Below are 23091 nucleotides of genomic sequence, written 5' to 3'. Positions count from 1 at the left end.
GATTAATTTTTATTTAATCTAATTATTTATATCTTTGCTAATAATTTATATAAGATAAACCTTTTTAATTTTAAAAATAATTTAAAGAAAGAAGATAGTATATTTTATTTATTATTATTTTAATTAATGTAAGATTATTTTAAATAATAATAAATGTTAGCGGAATGATTAAATTATGCTAATCCAATGATTGACTATTAATAGAGAAGAAATTAATGAAGAAGAAAAGAGAAAAAATTTAAGAGTATTTAAGACTTAAGTTATAATTTTTTATCTCTTCTTATATAATATTATTTCTTATTTTATTTAATATATCGCGCAGGTGTTGCTAAATATTTAAGATTTTGTTATATAATATGTCCCAGAGCTACCTGAATTAGCTAGTCTATCTTATTAGATTAATATCTGCTGAGTTATATATATATAAAATTATTAAATTCTTAAGAATTCTTTTTTAAATATTAGTTTTTTTTTTTATATATATAGACTTGATTTTTTATAGCTTATACATTCTATCTCTAATATTAAGAATATTTTTTAAAGGAAATACTATAGTTTAATAATTAACTATATATTAATTAATAACTTAGAAAAAAGTTATAATAGATTAGTAATTAACTATACTTAAAGAAAATAATAAGTAATCTAATATAAATATAATATCCTATTAATTTACAATAAAGATTAAAAAAAGCAGAACAGTAAATAATAAAATAATACGATTATTATAAAATATAATAATAAAATAAATAGAAGTAATTGAATTAACAGATTACTAAATTATAGAAAATTATAAATATTTAATTAATAAAACAACAATTTATTATCTTAGCAGAAAATATTCTCAGAATTCTTATAAATAATTATTTAATTATATAATTAAGATGTTTTTATTTAGAAATCAAGAATCAAGAATTCAAGATCTTTAATAGAAATAATAAATAAGACTTTTCTAATTTTAAGATATACTTATATTTTAAGTTTATAATGAATATAAATATATATTTTAATAATACTGCTAAGATAGTCTATATATTTATATATTTAAAAGATAATATAATAAAAAGAATCTTATTCTAATATCAGAGATTCAGGGTCTAGATAGCAAGATTATTTATATTAATATTATTATTAAATTAGATGAAGTTCATAAAAATAAAAATTAAAAAATAAGAGTATTAAATAAGCTTTATTTATATTATTAAGATAATCAGAACTTTAAAATTTTCTAGAAAATTTCAATTAGAGTGGCTAACAGCCAGGTCAGATTAGGTTAATTAGAATTTTTATATCTAATCACTAGATTATAATCAGATTAAGAAAATTTTTATATCTGATTATAATATAATTAAAAATTAGATAATTAATTATTTTAATTATTTTTAATATTAAGATCTATTTATTATATCTTTTTAAGCTCTAATATAATTAAGATATATCTAGATTAATAATTTATCTTTTTTATTAAAAAATATTTAATTAAAATCAGAATTTCTTTTTAAACTAGTTTAATAACTAATTATAATTAATATATATTTATTATCTAAAAGTTTTAATAATAGCTCAATATATATCTTCTTTAATAATTTTAAAGCATATTTTCTAATTTATATTTAATACAAAAAATAGATATTTAAGAGAATACCAGAGCAGTAAGATTAAGTATTTTAAATTAAATATATTTAATAATTTAAAATAATAGACAGTAGATAATAAAACAATATAATATTTAATTCAAAATGTTTTTTTTATTATAAATAATAAAATTCTACAGATATTTCAATAGATATTAATAATAATAATCTATTAAAAAATCCAGAAATCTTATATAAAAATAGAATTTTAGAATTAATTTTTATAAAAATATTATTAATAATTATATATCTATAATAAGTCTTTATTGAGTATTTATATAATAATTTATTTCAAGATATATTAAAATATTTATTTTTTATAATTTTTATAAAAATAATAATTTATAAAACTAGTTCTGAAGTTATTAATTACTAAATATTATAGAATATATAAATATATAATATAAAAAATATGAGAAAATGTATTAAAAAATAATATATCTTCTTGAAAGTAAGTTTATATTATTATTATTTTTTTAATTAAATTAAAAAGATAGCTTCTGATTTTAAATATAAATCTAATTAAAAAATCATCTATTATTAATCATTGAAAATAGAAATTCTTTTTAGAAAAGCTAAATATAAAATAATCTTCTGATATTTTATTATATATTTAATATTAAGATTTAAAAAAAGAGAAATAATATAGACTAAAAAGCTACTCTTTATCTAGATATTATTATAATTTATAAAAATCTATAAAATAAAAAAGAAATTTAATAATTCTTTCTAAAAATAAATTTAAGAATTATAAATAATTTATTTTTAGTCTATTTATCTATATAAATAATAAAAAAGAGTAAAGAATTAGAAAAATTCTATTAATATAATATTATTTTACTTTTAAATATATATTGATAAAAATACAATCTATTATATTTATATATAATAAAATTGTATAATAATAATATATTTTTATTAGAGATATTTTTTAATCTTATTTATAAATAAGATTATATAGTATATAATATTTATTATATAAAATAAATTTATAAAAGCTATCTATAAAAGTCTTTTATAAATAATTTTTAAAATATTTTATAAATAATTTTTAAAATATTTTATAAAAAACTTTTATAAACAGCTTCTAAAAAACTTTATAAAAAAGATTCTTATAAAGACTTTTTATTTTATATTTTTTTAATAATAAAAGTTTAAAGTTATGAAAATCTTTTATAAATCTTTCTAAAATACTACTTAAGTCTTTCTATTATAACTTTTAGAAAATATAGATTTCTAGATAAATTAAGTAAATAAAATAATATAAAATATTATAATTAAATAATATGAATAATTTATATTATTTAGATTTATAATAGATACTTGAAAGATTTTTTAATCTAATAAAATAAATAATTAATTAAAATAGAATTATATAAAAAGATTTACTAAGAGATTTATTAATCTTAAAAAATAATTTAAAAAATATTAATAATTTATAAATAATATATAACAAAAACAGAGCTATAAATATATATATTTATTATTATTTTATATTAGAAAAGCAGCTCTTTATTAAAAGCTTAATTCTTATTATTATTTAAGATAATTATAAATTAATTAGAATAATATTAAATAAAATATACTGCTTTTTTGATTATTTTTGATATTAAAAAACTTTATTTTATATAAATTATTAATAAAAATATAAATAATTAAAATAAATAAAGATTAATTTAAGTATATCTTATCTAAGCTAAGATCTAAAAATATATAATAGATTAGCCTTAATATTAAAAATAATTAAATTAATTAAAATAATAAATTATTTTATTTTTAACTATTCTGTGATTAAATATAAGATAATCTTATATCTAATTCTTAATCTGATAGTAGATATAAATTCTTTTATTAATCTACTGTATCCTGGCTGTTAGCCACTCTACTAGAGTTATAATTTATAGTTCCTTTTTATATATCTCTTATATTAAATCTCCTTTATTATATATTCTTTTTTATTATTAATTATCAGTTCGGATAATTATATATTATCTTATTTTCATAATAATAATAAATCTAATAATATAGAAGAAAAGAAATCTATATAAAAAATTAAATAAACATTTATAGATATATTTAATTATATAATATAATAACTAATTATTTTTATAAATATATATTTTATATTCTTTTAGTCAAGGATCTTACTAAATCTGGCTATATAAATATTTTTTATATTTAATTAGACTTTATTTTTTTATATCTGAATACTAAGTTTCTTTATTAATTTACTTATTTTTCTATCTATTCTTATATATGGATTATTAATACTTATTTCTAATCTTAAGCTTCTTTAATAATTTATATAATAATTTCTTTTTATTAAATTAAACTTTATATTAATTCTTCTGTTAATAATCCTTGATTTTTAGTTAATAAAAATAATATAAAATAATATCTATAACTTAGAAAAAAAGAGTTTATTTTTATAAATAAAAATATATAATTATTCAGAATTAGCTTTTTCAGAAATAGTAGTTATTTCTAATGAATTTAATTATATAAGATTTAGATATAAATATAGATATATATCTTAATTATATTATTTATTTATTTTATAATTCTATCTGTTATTAAATTATAAATTATAAAAAATCTTTAGTAAATATTTATTAATTAATATACTCTTTTTTATATTTTACTTATAAATAGAGTGGCTGACAGCCAGGTCAGGTTAGGTTAATTAGGACTTTTATATCTAATCACCAGGTTATAATTAGATTAAGAAAATTTTTATATCTGATTATAATATAGCTAAAAATTAGATAATTAATTATTTTAATTATTCTTAATATTAAAATTTATTTATTATATTTTTTGAAGCTCTAGTATAGTTAAGATATATCTAGATTAAATAATTATTAATCTAGCTACTTTTATTATTATCTAAAAATATATAAAAAGAAGTTTTTTAAATTAAAAAAATATAATTAAGAAAAAAATTAATATCTTCTTTATTATTATCTATCAGAAATAATAAAAAAATCCTAGTTATATTAATAAAATTTAGCTTATTATAAAATTATTATTCTTATAATAAAAAATATATATAAAAATAAATAATTATTACTCTATTTTAGTTATATATTTTAATTATATTATAAAATATTAGAAAAATTATATATTAATTATTAATTAAAATACTAAGAATAAATATATTATTTTTAATTTACTATTTCTTCTGGATTAGACTATTCTTAGATTTATAGATAAAATATAGCTTAAAAAGCTATTAATAAAATCAGAAATAGATAAATAATTAAAAAGATTATAAATTATATATAAAATAATTAGAAAAAGTAGTTAGATTATTAGAATAAAATAGATTAAATAGATTAAATAAATTAAATAGATTAAATAGATTGAATAGATTAAATAGATAAAATAGATAAAATAGATAAATAAAATAAATAAAATATACTAGATCTATATTATAATATTATAACTCTTATAAAAGATTTTATAAAAACTTTTTATATATTTTTTTTATAAATATCTATTTTTTATTCTAGTTTATTATATCTTAAATAGTTTTATTTAAAAAAAGAAATTATTTTATAACTCTAGACTTTAGATATAAATTTCTGCTTATTAAATTTATTAAAATAAATAAAATATAACAGATATCTTAGCTATATATTAAAATATAATAAATTATATTTATATAAAATTATATTTTAATATAAAATAAATTATTTTTATAGAATTTTTTATTTTTATTCTTTTATATTTATTATTTAAAGAATAATTTTAGAATTATAAATTAATTATAATTATCTAGTTTATTTTTAAAAAATATTATTAAGTTTTCTTTTTCTATTTCTTAGATTTTTATAAATTATAATAATATTTAAATTAAAATAAATTTCTTAAATTAGATTTTTTTTTTTTTAAATCTTAAGATTATATATATTATAAAGAGTCAGAAGATTATCTTATATTTAATTTTTTTAAAAAAACTTTTTATTTTCTAGAATTAATAATAAAAGATAATTTTTTTTAAAGACTATATATAAACTTAAAAACTATTATTTTATTTTAATTAAAAAAATTATTAATAATATAAAACAGTTTTTTAAAAAATATATTATTTTTTAATAAAATCTTTTATATTTATTATATTATATATTTTTATATTTTATAATATTTAAAAATTAAAAACTCAGAAACTAGTTCTATAAGCTATTATTTTTATAAGAATTATAAAAAGAAATTATTATTAATTATATTTAAATAAATAATTAATTAAATATTAAGTAAAGAGCTATTATAAATATTTATCTATTTTTTTAAAATAAATTTTTTCTAATTATTATCTTTTTCCAAATCTTTATAATCTATAATAAACAGAATTTTTAAAATTAAATTTTATATTTTATAATTATCTATTATCTACTATTCTAAATTATTAAATATATTTAATTTAAATAAATAATTAATTTTACTGCTTTTTTTCTTTGCTGAAAATTAAGATTTTTTAATTAAATATAAATTAAAAAAGATTTTATAAAAATTTTTAAAAAAAATATATATATAGCTGCTATTAAAATTTCTAAATATTAAAAAAATATTAATTATAATAGATTATTAAATTAGTTTTAATTAAAAAATATTTCTTATTTTAATTAAATATTTTTTAATAAAAGATATAAATTATTATAAAATTTTATTAGCTTTTTAATTAATATTTAAATCTTATATTAATAAAAATCTAGTTATAATTATTTTATTAGTCTTATATAAATATAATCTTATTTATTAATTATTAGATATAATAATTAATAATATTAATAATAATAATATAATATTTAATATAATCTTAGCTAAATTTTAAACTTAATTTAGCTAAAGTACTCACTACTCAGCTTTATAATATTCTAATTAATTTTAATTTTCTAAAAATTATTTAAAATTAATATTATATTCTCTGTTTTATTTATATAATTTAATTTATAATTAATATTCTTCTATAAAAACTTTAGATTAAGATCTTAAATAATATTATAAAATATATATAAAAAATAATAATAAAAATCTTAAAATCTTTTTTAATATTTTAAAAATATTTAAAAAAATATATTCTAAAAGCTGTCTATAAAAGATTAATATAGAATTCTTTTTTATAAAAATCTTTTTAAAATTTTTTATTAGCTAGTATTATACTAATTCTTAATTATAAATTTAAAAGATTATATAATTTATAAATATAAATTCTTAATATTATAAGAAGTTTTAGTTTATTTAATAATTTAAATCTAGCTTAGTCTATTATCTTTTTTTTAATTATAAAACTTATTAAAACTTAATCTATATTAATTATAATTATTCTAGACTTAATATTAAAGTTTAAGAAATTTAAGAAAAATCTATAATTAAATAATAATATTAATTAATATTATAAATATTAAACTATCTTTAAAAAGATATTTTATTTTTATTATAGTCAAAATCTAGATATTAATATATTATTAATAATCTTCAGATTATTATTAGATTTAAATAAAATTTTTTATAATATTTCTAAATATTAGAGACTCTTATCCACAGCCAAGATATATAAAGAACTTAAGATATATCTAAATATTAAAAATATATAACTTCTTAAAATATCTTTGATTAAATTAATATAATTTTAGATATTATAAAATATATTAATATTCTTGCTTACTAAAAGCTTTATTATAATTAACTTTTTTTATTATTAAATAGCTAGAGATTTTTTCTTAATTATAATTAATAATATTAGTATTAACTATTAAATATTTTTTTAATAATTCTTAAAATATCTGCTATTATTATTAAAGCTGTCTTTATTTTAATATAATTAAAGTAGTTATATTTTAAATATATATTAATTATTTTATTATAAATAAAAAATATTAGAATATATTTAATAATCTTAATTCAGATTTAATTATTTTTATATTTAAAAAATAAAAAAAAAATAAAATAATTATTATTTTCTATATTAATAAGAATAAAAATATAAATAATCTTAAAGATAATCTAGAGAATAAATTATTATTAATATTAAAAAAATTAATATTATTTAAGTCTTTAATTATTATATATATTTAGATAAAAATAAAGATCTAATTTTTATAATTTCTATATTATTATAATTATTATTTTAGATAATATAAAAAATAAATATTTTATATTTTTTTTATTTTTCTTATATTAGATTCTATAAAAGTTTTTTTCAGAGTATAATATATTTCTTAAGATAATTAATTAAATAGATTAAGTAATAGACTATATCTAAAAAATATTATTATATTATAATTAAATATATATTATATTTTATATATTATTTATATAAAAAAATATATATATTATAAATTAATCTATAATTATTAATTTATTTACTATATCTGATCTTTCTGATTAATAAATATAAATAATTAAAATAATAATTATATCTTAATCTAATCTTAATTATATAATTAAAAAGTTTTTATATCTTAATCTAATTATTAAATTATAGCCAGATTAAGATTAAGATATAATAGTCAGATTAAGCCACTCTATTTATAAACTATATTTCTTAGTTAGATATAATAAATTTAAAGATTTTATATTTTTTTATTAGTAATTATAAAATAATTTATATAATTCTTTCTTAATTAATTTTAGTAATAAATTTTAAAATTATTTTTCTAAGAGTTGATTTATTATTATTAAAATATTTAAATAGTTTTTATGTCTTAATAAATTAATAATAAAATTTATAATAATATTCTTTTATAATAAATTAAATATAATTAATAGTTTTAATAATTTTATCTTCTTTTTAGACTTTTATATAATTATAGATATTATAATTTCTTATAAATCTTTGAATATTTTTAATATTATAAATTATAAATATAATCAGCTGATTAAAATATATATTATTTTATAATTAAAATATCTTATTAGTACTAAGTTATAAGTATATTTAATAATATTTATATAAAATAAATTTAGAGTTTAGAACTTATTTTCTTTTTTAAATATTAATATAAAGTGGCTTAATCTAATTATTATATCTTAATCTTAATCTGATCATAATCTGATAGTTAGATTAAGATATAAAAAATTTTTAATTATATAATTAAGATTAGATTAAAATATAATTATTATTATAATTATTTTTATCTGCTGATCAGAAAAATCAGATATAATAAATAAATTAATAATTATAGATTAATTTATAATATATATATTCTTTTTATATAAATAATATATAAAGTATAATATATATTTAATTATAATATAAATATAATAATATTTTTTAGATATAATCTACTGCTTGATCTGCTTAATTAATTATCTTAAAAAATATATTATATTTTAAAAAAGATTTTTATAAAATTTAGTATAAAAAAAATAAAAAAAGATATAAAATATTTATTTTTTATACTATCTAGAATAATAATTATAATAATATAGAAATTATAAAAATCAGATCTTTATCTTTATCTAAATATATATAATAATTAAAGATTTAGATAAGACTAGATTTTTTAATTTTAATAATAATTTATTCTCTAAATTATCTTTAAGATTATTTATATTCTTATTCTTATTAATATAGAAAATAGTAATTATCTTATTTTTTTTATTTTTTAAATATAAAGATAATTAAATCTAAATTAAGATTATTAAATATATTCTAATATTTCTTATTTATAATAAAATAATTAATATATATTTAAAATATAATTACTTTAATTATATCAGAATTAAGATAGCTCTGATAATAATAATAGATATTTTAAAAATTATTAAAAAAATATTTAATATTAATATTATTAATTATAATTAAGAGAAAATCTCTAGCTATCTAATAGAAAATAAAAAATTAATTATAATAAAATTTCTAATAAATAAGAATATTAGTATATTCTATAGTATCTAGAATTATATTAATTTAATTAAAAATATCTTAAGAAGCTATATATCTTTAATATTTAGATATATTTTAAGTTTTTTATATATCTTAATTATAAATAAAAGTTTTTAATATTTAGAAATATTATAAAAAATCTTATTTAGATCTAATAATAATCTAAAGATTATTAATAATATATTAATTATTAGATTTTAATTAAAATAAAAAAAGAATATTTTCTTAAAAATAATTTAATATTTATAATATTAGTTAATATTATTATTTAGTTATATATTTTTTTTAAATTTTTTAAGTTTTAATATCAGATTTAGAATAGTTATAATTATATAAATATAATTTTCTATTTAATAAATATAATAATAATATTTTTAAAGCTTTTAATATATATTATATAAGTTTTTAAAAATCTTTTTTTTTTAGAATATCTGTTTTCTTTCCAGTTTATTATTTAAGTAATTTAGATAATTAAAAAAATTATTATAGATATTATAAATTTTATAAATAATAGATTTATTATTTTTAAAAAAATAAAAAATAAAAAAAAAAAAAATATAAAAACTTAAAAAAATATTTTATCTATTTTTATTTAATTATAATAAAATAAAAATAATTAGTATTATTATATTTATAATATTAAATAAAATTTTTAATTACTTAATAAAAATTAAATATTTAATAAATTATAAAATAAATTAAGTTTTAGTAAATTTTATAATTAAGAAAAAGATCATAAATTAAGCTAGATTTAAGTTATTAAATAAATAAAAACTTTTTATAATATTAAAAGCTTATATTTATAAATTATATAATCTTTTAAATTTATAATTAAAAATTAATATAATAAACTAGCTAATAAAAGACTTTTAAAAATTTTTTATAAAAAAAAATTTTATATTAGTTTTTTATAGATAGCTTTTAGAATATATTTTCTTAAGAATTTTTAAAATATTAAAAAAGACTTTAAAACTTCTATTATTATTTTTTTATATATATTTAATAATATTATTTAAAATCTTAATCCGAAGTTTCCGCAGAAGAGTATTAATTATAAGCTAAATTATATAAATAAAATAAAAAATATAATACTAGTTTTAAATAATCTTTAAAAAATTAAAATTAACTAGAATATTATAAAGCTAAGTACTCTGACTAAGTTAAGTTTAAAATTTAATTAAAATTATATTAAATATTATATTATTATTATTAATATTATTAATTAATTTATTTAATAATTAATAGATAAAATTATATTTATATAAGACTAATAAAAAAATTATAGCTAGATTCTTATTAATATAAAATTTAGATATTAATTAAAAATCTAGTAAAATCTTATAATAGTCTATATCTTTTATTAAGAAATATTTAATTAAATTAAGAAATACTTTCTAATCAGAACTAATCTAGTAGTTTATTATAATTAATATTTATTTAATATTTAGAAATTTTAATAATAATTATATATATATCTCTTTAGATAGTTCTATAAAATATTCTTTAATTTATATTTAATTAAAAAAACTTAGTTTTTAGTAGAAAAATAAAATAGTAAGATTAATTATTTATTTAAATTAAATATATTTAATAATTTAAAATAATAGATAATAGATAATTATAAAATATAAAACTTAATTTTAAAGATTCTGTTTATTATAGATTATAAAGATCTAGAAAAAAATAATAATTAAAAAAAATTTATTTTAAAAAAATAAATAAATATTTATAATAATTTTTTATTTAATATCTAATTAATTATTTACTTAGATATAACTAATAATAATTTCTTTTTATAATTTTTATAAAGATAATAGCTTATAGAACTAGTTTCTAAGTTTTTAATTTTTAAATATTATAAAATATAAAAATATATAATATAATAAATATAAAAAGTTTTATTAAAAAATAATATATCTTTCTAAAAGCTGTTTTATATTATTAATAATTTTTTCTGATTAAAGTAAAATAGTAATTTTTTAATTTATATATAATCTTTAAAAAAGATTATTTTTTATTATTAATTCTAAAAAATAAAAAGCTTTTTTTAAAAAATTAAATATAAGATAATTTTCTGATTTTTATAATATATATAATCTTAAGATTTAGAGAAGAAGAAAAAATCTGACTTAAAAAGCTTATTTTAGTTTAAATATTATTATAATTTATAAAACTCTAAAAAATAAAAGAAAAAAACTTAATAATATTTTTTAAAAATAAATTAAATAATTATAATTAATTTATAATTCTGAAGCTATTCTGTAAATAATAAATATAAAAAAATAAAAATAAAAAACTCTGTAAAAATAGTTTATTTTATTTTAAAATATAATTTTATATAAATATAATCTATTATATTTTAATATATAGCTAAGATATCTGCTATATTTTATTTATTTTAATAAATTTAATAAATAGAAATTTATATCTAAAGTCTAGAGTTATAAAATAGTTTCTTTTTTTAAATAAAATTATTTAAGATATAATAGATTAGAATAGAAAGTAGATATTTATAAAAAAAATTTATAAAAAACTTTTATAAAATTTTTTATAAGAATTATAATATTATAATATAAATCTAATATACTTTATTTATCTATTTTATTTATTTAATTTATTTAATTTATTTAATTTATTTAATTTATTTAATTTATTTAATCTATTTAATCTATTTTATTTTAATAATTTAATTATTTATAATCTTCTTAACTATCTATTAGTTTCTAATTTTATTAATAGCTCTTTAAGTTATATTTTATTTATAAATCTAAGAATAGTCTAATCTAAAAAAAATAATAGAATAAAAATAGTATATTTATTTTTAATATTTTAATTAATAATTAATATATAATTTTTTAATATTTTATAATATAATTAAGATATATAATTAAAATAAAGTAATAATTATATATTTTTATATATATTTTTTATTATAAGAATAATAATTTTATAAAAAGCTGAATTTTATTAATATAACTAGAATTTTTTTATTATTTCTGATAAATAATAATAAAAAAGATATTAATTTCTTTTTTAATTATATTTTTTTAATTTAAAAAGCTTTTTTTTATATATTTTTAGATAATAATAAAAATAGCCAGATTAATAATTATTTAATTTAAGTATATCTTAATTATACTAGAGCTTAAAAAAATATAGTAAATAGATCTTAATATTAAGAATAATTAAAATAATTAATTATCTGATTTTTAGCTATATTATAATTAGATATAAAAATTTTTTTAATCTGATTATAATCTGGCGGTTAGATATAAAAATTCTAATTAATCTGATCTGATCTGACTGTTAGCCACTCTATATTAATATATATTTTATTTATAAAAATATATTTAATAATAGATATTTTAAATCTTAATTAAAATAAAAATTTTCTTTACTTTTAAGACAGTACTTTAAATATTTTTTAATATAATTTATTATTATTTTAAATTTCTTTTCAGATCTCTGTATTTATATATAATATTTATTATTATTTATATATAATCTCTGTTAAGATAGATAGAAGAATAATTATATTTATTAATTTATTTAATTAAAAAAGTAATTAAATTATACAGCTTTAAAAATAATTATTTTTATTTATAAATATATTTTATTTATATTATAATAAAATATTTATTTATTTATACTTGCTTTTATTTTTATAAATTAGCTTAAAATAAAACTGGCTTAAAAATAGAGATTATTATGTATAATATTTAATTAGTTTTCTCAAAGAAAAGAAATATTTTAGATTTTTATAATTAATTATTATTTAAAAGTTTTATATTATTTATAATTCAGTATTTTATTATTTAAGATTTTATATAATAATAAAAAGCTTTTTATTATAGATTAGATAGTTATATTCTATTAATATATTTTATTTTAAAAATATATATATAAAATTATAATGTAGTAAAGGCAGTCAAAATGGGTCAGATAAGGGGGTGTAAAAGACTAAAAGTATAATCATTGATTTATCATTCACTGAATGATTGTACAGAGTACAGAGTACAGGGTACAGGGTACCTACTTTGGCACTGATTCAGTTGTTTGCCTGACCAGACATCATTATTCACATCCAAGCCTATGTGATAAGGTAGCTATCTCCAAAGTCATCATCTGCATATTGAGTGAAAACCCGCCACCGCCTGCCACCAAGGGAGTCACGGGTAAACATCACCCGGTCTCTCTGACATTTAGGGGGTGCCAGTGTTCTGATCTCTTCAATGATGGGAACAACCATATCCAGACTCCATGTTCATATCTCCGCGAACATATTCCGCATCGCAGACACCGGATCAGGGATTGAGATTAGCCGGTAGTGAGAAGCAGTTCAAGTTCTATAATCTTGATGGGTGGCGCGCAGACTCTACGCTTCCCAGCCAAGCTTCTAAAATGCTACTGATTCACCAGGCTGGCAGTGTCCGTGTAGGTGAGGTAGTCAGGTCTGTTTGCCCTCTTTGACTCTTGCCTTGAAACCAATTATGTGGTTCGGCCTGAAACCCCTTGGTACTGATGCCCCCACTCAAATAGATACACATTAACATACACACCTTCGGCGGACAATATACTCCCGACCCCGGCCAGGTTACATGTGAAAATCAAGAACACCTCTGCACTTCCCTTGCGAGCTGCATATCTTCATGGTCCATATACCTTGTATGCGTCGTGCTATCCGTCTACGTTCAACCCGAACATTGGCGTTGTTCAACAAGCACCCGAGACGATTCCACAGTATGAACCGTACCTCAAAGCAGGAGGTACGTGGAACGCAACCATGACTGTTCCTCGGAATCCTCAACATGGCCAGCGGACATCACACGCGGATGAAGCCGAAACCAGTGGATGTATGACGTGGATTATTGAGGTAATATCACAGGTGGTGTTCTCCAGCACTGCCACAGTCAACTTTGAGCTCCTGGTTGGTCGTGATGAAAACTCGGTAGAATCGCTATCTGCCGGTGGATCATACACCGCTGGATTGCCTAAGCCTGCTCAGATAAGTGATCACTGGTCGTCCGAGACAAGAGGCAAGCAAGTGATTGCTACCAAAGGCGTCTACTCACGATCGATCACTTTACTAGTAGACGATACTGCTAGCCTTTGGGGTACATCCTGTCTTCCACTGTCTGAACTTAATGAAGGGGAAACGGGTAACTTGCCTAAACAGCAACCACTAGCAAATGAAACAGGGATTCCAGCAGGGCATTGTGACTGTACACATGAGTCGCAGAACAAAAAGTCTTCAAAGAAAGTCCATCTTGTTGTATTGACCCATGGACTACACAGCAACTTGGGTGCAGACATGCTTTATTTAAAGGAAAGCATCGAGGCCGCAGCCAAGGTAGCGAGGAATAGATCGAGAAATGACAGCAGCGGACGTGGCTCGCACAAACCACGCTCAGAGCAGTCTTCTGCCCCATACTGGTGAGTAGAGTATTTTCTTTATATTGACCTTGCAGTGCCTTCCATGCAGTAACCAATTGAAACAATTTTCCGTCGCCTTTGCCTTGAGGACCCCTTCCTCCCCGTTTCCCCTCCTTTTGTTTCGTGTTAAATTATGACCACTGCCCTAAGTTTTATCGTTCTTTGCATTTATCTCGAAACTTTCAGAATGTTCTCCTCGGTTTCATCGTAACGATAACTGACATAATGCCAGGAGTCACTCGGAAGACCACGATGATGAGCAGGTCATAGTAAGGGGCTTTTCTGGAAACGCAACCCGTACGGAACGTGGAATTCAATACCTTGGCAAGCGTCTCGCAAAGTATGTTTTGCTCATGGTGTGTCCTGATCAGACAACCATATCCCGTAATGATACAGGGGATAATCACAGGCCGTTTTCATCATATAAATTTGCAACGAGGGATTCTACCAAATCTTATCGGTCGTGCGATATCGCAGGACCACCAATCATTACGGGAGGTGCTCACCAGGTTACCAGTATCAGTTTCATTGGGCATTCGCTTGGAGGCCTTGTCCAAACTTACGCCATCGCATATATTCAAAAGCACTTCCCCCATTTCTTTGACAAAGTCAGGCCTGTGAATTTTATAGCCCTAGCGACCCCATTCCTTGGGCTCAGCAACGAGAATCCTGTCTATGTTCGATTTGCCTTGGACCTTGGACTTGTCGGTCGGACAGGCCAGGATTTGGGTCTCAGTTGGACAGCACCCAGAGTTAGGAGTGGCTGGGAAACCATTATAGGGGGCAAAGGAAACTCTCTGAATACGGACGGACAGTCGGATGCTCGCTCTAAACCCTTGCTAAGGGTCTTACCTTGTGGACCTGCTCATGAGGCTCTATCAAAGTTTGAGCATCGCACAATTTACTCTAATGTGGTCAACGACGGCATAGTCCCTCTGCGAACATCTTGCTTGCTATTCCTTGACTGGAAAGGCCTCGACCGAGTTGAAAAGGCTAGGAGAGGTAATGGCATTGTCGGCACCATGGCTGAATGGGGTTGGGCAGAACTAACAGGGGCTAACTCAAAGTCTCCGAGCGCTCAACCATCCACGGAGCTCGAATTGATAGGAGCCGGTGATCCAGATAGCAAGGCGAACGGAGCCTGGCCAATGGTAAATGCACCTCCACAGCAAGATTCTACAGCCTTGTCTGAAATCTCAACTGGTTCTCAATCTCCCGATCTACGTCAGTATCTTGGTGGTTCCGGCTCCGGTCTTGATCCTAAACGGGAAGAAGTCTTCCCTCCACCTGTGCCGATTAGCCCTCTATCCAGAATTTTCTCAATCTTGCGGCCGAAGGAGGCATCAAAGACATACCCCGGAAATAAACAGACCAAAATTTACAAACGCAGCCAGACTCTTGATACACTGGGCGATCTCATAGATAGTCACTACCATGGCGATGGACTTCATGCCCCACCACAAACTACATTCTTCGAATCCGCTAGTGACCTTCTCATGCCGCCGCTCCCTCCCTTAGAATTCATTGTTGATCCTACATCTAGATCGAGGACCATCTTCCACGACCGCATTTATCATCCTGACGATATCCCACCCTCGATTCCTCCTAAACGACGAACCTTGACAATTGGCTCTCTGCAAAATAAAGCCTCGAATGCGCGCCCTGTATCGACAGAAGGTTCCCATGGAACATCACACCCTGCTAACGAACCCGAGAGTGGCCTAAAACTAGAAGAGAAAATTGCCAGGGCATACCACCGTAATTTGTCATGGCGGAAAGTCCTTGTTCGCCTTGAACCCGATGCTCACAATAACATCATTGTACGGCGGATGTTCACAAATGCATATGGTTGGCCCGTCGTGCAACACCTTGTCAATACCCATTTTGGAGACACGCCAGGAGCCTAGCCCAGACATGTGGCTGGGTAAGGCATTGAAACCCCATTGATGGTGGAAATCAGTAAATCAATCTTTACATAACCAGGCCGGGCGCATATAAGCCCCAGATGGAAGACATGCGATTTCTGCAAATGCCCCTGGAACTGAAAGATACCATGGCTGCAACAACCGATAATCATTTGGAGTCTGGAAGCTGTGTCCTCGACTTCATTCTTGGACGCCGAGTGGCTTGCATGTATCATCAGCCCCGTTCACTCATAACTTTTTTTGGTCCGTCAAGGAAGATGCATATAGACATTGCACTTATGTCAACATGTACATATGTTAATAAGAACCAATCGCCTAGCCTTGTACATATGAAGTATATGAAAATCAGTTGTGATTTTCTCTTAAAGTTAACATATGTTACATTGGCATATTCATACAGGAAACCTTCCAGTAACAACATCCTAATTCACAGCCCTTGATGAGCTTTTCTGCCTTGGCATCAGGCTCACTGGTTATTGCCGGATGGCTTGCTAGTTCCTTACTAATATGTAAGTCAGTTGAGTTTCCATGTTCTTACGTCAATGAGAGTATATTTAGGCTCGTGTTCGACCGACACACCCCGTTAATCACCAGACACACCTGGCCAATGTAGCTCAGCTTTTTTATCGATCTAACTATTTTATCATAGTTTGCATAACTGTGCTACAGTTTTAACAATCTATCGAGTGTCGTAAAACACACAGGGAGGTTAAGTTGGCTGTGCGTAGGCAGGGAGAGCTTCGATTAAAATCAACACCCTAAATTAGTTTCTAGATGTTCCTATGTCGTGCTAATAGGGGTACAGAGTACTAGCAGCCTTGTAGGCGACTTAGGTACAGAGTAGATACTCCGTATGATATCTGAATTATCTTACTTATTGTACTACGGTACTATGCATCTAACCAACCCCTACACGGCTTACCGCTCCGAGATTGTCTATAGGGCGATCCTGATATCTTAACACAGTTAATATATTAATATAATTAGACAAGAAATATATTTCTTTAAATAGTTATTAATTCTTTAAATTTTAATAAAATTAGATATTTTTTATATAAAAATAAAGCTTGAGAGCTATTCTAACTTTTTAAATATTTAGATTTATTATATAATTAATTCTTAATTTAATATATATTAATATAATTTAATTATAATTTTTCTTATTTTATATATAAGTAAGTTTTTTTTAATAATATTATATTTCTTTTTAATTTAATTAATTTAAATAAGATTATTACTGCTAATAACTCTGTTTATTTATAAATAATATTTAAAAAAAATTAATTAAATTAAATAAAAACTATAGCTATAGATTAATTTAAATTTTATTTTAAAATAATAATAAAATATATTTAAATTATATATTTTTTAATTAATATATTTAAATAATATTTATAATTTAAGCTAAATTCTTTTAAATAAGAAAGATAATTAGTAACAGCTTTTAATTATTTTAAAATTATTAGAATATTATTAAAGAAGAAATAATTATAATTATTAATATTATTAAATAAAATAAAAAATTATTTCTCTATTATTTTTTAAATAATCATCTTAAAATTATAAAGAATTAATTTTATTAAATAAAATCTATATTATATAATTTAATATTTAAATATTTTAATTTAAATAAAAATAAATACTACTAGAAAGGTTTTTTAATAAAAATTTTATAATTAATCTAAATAATTATAATAATTACTTTATTATATAAATATTTATAAATATAAAAAATTTTAATATCTAAAGATTATAAAATATAGCTTAAATAAAAAAATAAAATAAAAAAATAATTTTATTTTTTTTATAATATTTTATAAATTTACATATTATATAAAACCTGTAGCAATTATAGATTAAAAATTAATATTTTTTTAATTAATTATTTTATAATAAGATTAGAATATTAAATTTATGACAAAATTATCTTATTTATTATATAATTTAATTTAATAACTTTAATATATAAACTAGTTGTAATATAATTAAACTAATTTTTTAAGATATATTTTTCTAATATTAAAATAAATAAAAATAAGAATTTTTTAATTATATTAATTATCTTTATAATAATTATATATTCTCTGTTTATATTATTTTTAATATAAGAATATTATTTAAAATCTTAAATAATAATTTATTAATTCTTTTTAATATCTATTTAAAAGTCTATTTTATTAGAATTTTATATATTATTTAAAATAATTTTATACTTCAGTATAATCTTTTTATATTATTAAAATTAATTTTTAAATATCTCTAAATTATAAATCTGCTTTTTTATAATATTTATAATTAAGAATATTTTTTTATATTTAAAATATATTTTAAGCTATTTAGAGAATTATCTCTTATTAATTATAAAAATTAAAATAATTAAATCTATATAAATCTTTTTAAATATATTATTTATAATTAAAATAATTATTTTTAATTAAATTAAAATAATTATTTTTAATTAAATTAAAATAATTATTTTTAATTAAATTAAAATAAATTCTTTATTAAAAAATTAAATATAATATAATAAAGCAAGATTCTGAGCTTTATTTAATTTTTAATAAAAATATTTTTAATTATTATAAGAAATTCTATTTATTAATCTAATATAGAATCTGAATATTAATATCTTATATTTTTATATAAATTATATAATATTAGATTTCTGAATATATTTTAATATATAGATAATTTACTAAATTTAATTCTTAATTTTATAATAATCTATAAATATTATAATAATTTTAAAAAATATAACTTAATAAAATAATTAATTTTTTTAAAAAGATAATATTAATATATTAATTTTATTAAAATATTAGAATTCTTCTACAGACAATCTTGGAGCAGTAAGCCGCGTAGGGGTTGGACTGTTGGTTACCAATAAATAGGCGGTGCTAGAAATCCGGACGAATTTGAGAACCCCACCAACCAAGAAGAAGTGGGGCGGAGGAGGGGTGGGAGGGGGGTAGAGAATGAGGTTGTAGGTCAGTCAGTGTAAGGTTTTGCAAGTCTGCCTTTTCCTTCTCATTACCACCAAACCAATTCACAAGATGTCTACTGAATTGGAAGAAGTATGTTCTACGGCCCTATACGGCTGGTCCCCGATCAAATAGTTGGATTTCTCGTTTGGAGACTGATATTTTATCTGCCGTCGTTGACCAGCTGGTCGAATTTCTCCACCATGGAAATACTCAAATCAGACAAATTGGTAAGTTGTCAAGTTACACTGCGCTCTTGCTTTCGGGTTCGAACTTTTCTCGCAGACATACATTAGTGCACTTCTAAAAGTCGCATTTTCTAGCATGCGAAAATCTCGTTGGTTTTTCAGTTGCCCAACCCAATATGTTTAAGCGCCACCAACTCTTGCCAGTCCGCGACCTGAAACTCTTGGTGCGAGATTATACAGTCAGTTTTCGGATCCTTAGACCGTGTTGTTAAGTTGTTTAGAGTGGTTGCTGATCCTCTTTCGGTCAACCTTCCAAAAAGCCCATCGCTAAAAATGCCATAACAATGCTTGTCAACCTCTCGGCCGACGAAGAGGTGCTGGCTAATCTTGCAGAGGATGATGCTTTCCTCGAGACCCTTCTAGTGAAATTGACTGTGAGTGCGTTGGGCCAATATCTTCGGCCGTCGCGCGTTTGCGCTAACATGAGGTCGGTAGAATGTCAAAGAGCCAAATGCGGATGATGTGTCGATGCTGTTTGCCAATCTCGCAAAATCCGACAAGATGAAGAAACTGCTCACATTAAAGCGGAAGACACCCGAGGCAGTGTCAAACTCCGCCAATGCAATTGACCAGTTGATGGACTGTTTCGTGAAAGGAGCTGAAGGTGTCCTTAACAAAAACGCAAATTTCGATTATTTGTCTTATTTATTTGCCGACCTCTCAAAGTCCGAGGAGGGGCGGTCTTATTTCACTTCAAGGCAGGACTATGACGATGTCTTACCGGTTACGAAACTCACTGTGTTTACTGAGCACGGAAGCGCCATCCGAAGAAAAGGAGTCGCATCAACGATCAAAAATGTGGCATTCGACATTCCATTTCATCCCAAGCTCTTGTCTGAGGAGGAGGCCAACATTCTCCCTTATATACTGTTACCTATCATGGGACCTGAGGAGTTTGCCGAGGAGGATTCTATGACAATGCTACCGGATCTCCAGCTGCTGCCGCCCGACAAACAAAGAGATAGCGATACTAGTATCATTGTAACGCACCTGGAAACCCTGTTGCTGTTGACGACAACACGTGAAGGGCGGGATAAATTGAGGGATGTTAAATTATACCCTATAGTCCGAGAGTGTCACCTTCACGTGGAAGATGAAGAAGTTCGTGAGTCTTGCGATAGACTAGTTCAGGTTTTGATGCGGGATGAGGAGGGCGAAGATATACCTGGACAGGCTACCGATACAAGAGAGGACAACGACAGTGCAGCTTTGCAGGACGAGGATCAAAATATCGAGGAACTATTTTAAACCATTATATCTCCAAGCAGAGTATTGAAAATAATTGAGACTCGGTACCATTAGAAGGAGCACTTGGCCTTTCTGTAGGAGTAGCATTGTCATTTTCCCAAGATAACATCCTTCTTGGAGCTTCTTTCTTTGATTTATGTTCGACTTAAGACGCCCAGGGAAGTTCCTAGTTGGATACTTAGACAGTCTACTCTCCATCTAGATTCTATGAAGTTAGGAGTATCAGCAGGCCCTGTCCCGGGTGTAATCATGAACAGTGAGATACAGGCCTTGGTAATAATAACAAACGTTTACAAAGTACTTAGATAATAGCTGACTGTATAATGATGCTGTGGCTTAGCCCCAGCAGCTAGGCCTAGTTAGTAACAGCTGTAGGGTCCATTGGCAGGAAATCGGGTGTCTATTAATATTATACCTTACGATATGGACATGGCTGGAGTAATACGAAAGTAGGAAAGTTACCTACTGATAGAAAAGAATATATAGCAGTATTAGGGCTTACAGCTCGGTGTCATCTGAAAAAAGGTCAGCATAATCCAAGTACTAAGTATAAAATAATTCTTTTTTATCTTAATTATAATCAGCTCTGTTAAGAATAAGTTTGAATTATAATAAATATATTTCTTTTTTTCTAAATTATAATAAGATTTAAATTTTATTATCTTATATTATTATTATTTTGAATTTCATAATTAAATTCTATAATTTTATATATATCAAGTATATATTATAATCTATAATATAATTGATAAAAAAACAGAAGATAAGATTATTTATTAATTAAATCATATAAAAATAAAATATATATTTTATATTTATTATATATATATTTATTAGATATATATATTCATTACATATATATATTTATTATATTAATAAATATAAACTGTTTATAAAAATAATATTAATAGTACTAGTAATATTTTTAATCTTATAAAATAAAAATAAGAATAAAAACAAGAATAAAAACAAGAATAAAAACAAGAATAAAAACAAGAATAAAAACAAGAATAAAAACAAGAATAAAAACAAGAATAAATAAAAGAATAAAAACAAGAATAAAAACAAGAATAAAAAAAAGAATAAAGATAAGAATAAAAATAAGAATCTAAATCTTAAAATAGCTTTAACCTATTAAATTTTATTTAAATTTTAATAAATCTAATTAAAATAGATATATATTATCATATTACAATCCCAGGAAGGCTCTGCAAAGCCTTCCACAGAATTTTCTAGTAAAATCTCAGAATATTACCAGGACTGATTATCAAGTATATAATCTTTTATTAAAATATAATATATCTATCTCTAAAATCTTATTTATAATCTTGAGTTATATTTTATCTATTATTTTATATTTAGTCTGATTACTAGCTAGTTATCTGAATATTCTATTAATGATTAATTAATTATTATCTGTTTAAACTTAGGCTTGTCAAAATACCGAGCCCGAGCGGGTTGGGAAGGATCAACAAGCCAGCTCGGCCGAGCCCAGAACTTGTCAGAGCCTGATCAGGCTTGCAGATAAAAACTTAAATAAATTTAATATAGCTTAATTATTTAAAATTATTAAATTTAATTTATTTTCTTAAATAACTTTTATAATATATCTATCTCTATTAAATATATATATATAATAAAAATATAAATAAAATTATAAATTTGAGAGATTTTTAATTTTTTTAATTTATAAATATATAAAGATATAATTTATTATTATATTATTTTTTT

At 20.9% G+C, this 23091-nt stretch overlaps 2 protein-coding genes across 2 annotated transcripts; both read left to right on the top strand.

The window, feature by feature from the left end:
* Positions 1-13785: 13785 nt before the first annotated feature.
* Positions 13786-16865, top strand: BO70DRAFT_302897 (lipase ROG1 family protein; the record flags this gene model as incomplete). Its single annotated transcript, XM_025539769.1, has 4 exons — positions 13786-13976; positions 14065-14684; positions 14724-14958; positions 15194-16865. 4 exons carry the CDS (start codon positions 13786-13788, stop codon positions 16863-16865), a joined length of 2718 nt encoding a protein of 905 aa, XP_025394302.1.
* A 3071-nt stretch (positions 16866-19936) lies between these two features.
* On the top strand, positions 19937-21360 carry BO70DRAFT_375151 (protein HGH1; the record flags this gene model as incomplete). The annotated part of the gene is made up of 5 exons (XM_025545011.1): positions 19937-19957; positions 20049-20094; positions 20188-20291; positions 20373-20486; positions 20548-21360. 5 exons carry the CDS (start codon positions 19937-19939, stop codon positions 21358-21360), a joined length of 1098 nt encoding a protein of 365 aa, XP_025394301.1.
* Positions 21361-23091: the final 1731 nt, after the last annotated feature.

Source organism: Aspergillus heteromorphus (assembly GCF_003184545.1).
Source record: "Aspergillus heteromorphus CBS 117.55 chromosome Unknown BO70scaffold_61, whole genome shotgun sequence".
Taxonomy (NCBI): domain Eukaryota; kingdom Fungi; phylum Ascomycota; class Eurotiomycetes; order Eurotiales; family Aspergillaceae; genus Aspergillus; species Aspergillus heteromorphus.
The sequence above is the reverse complement of the archived record's forward strand: the minus strand, read 5'-3'. Positions and strand labels throughout refer to the sequence as shown.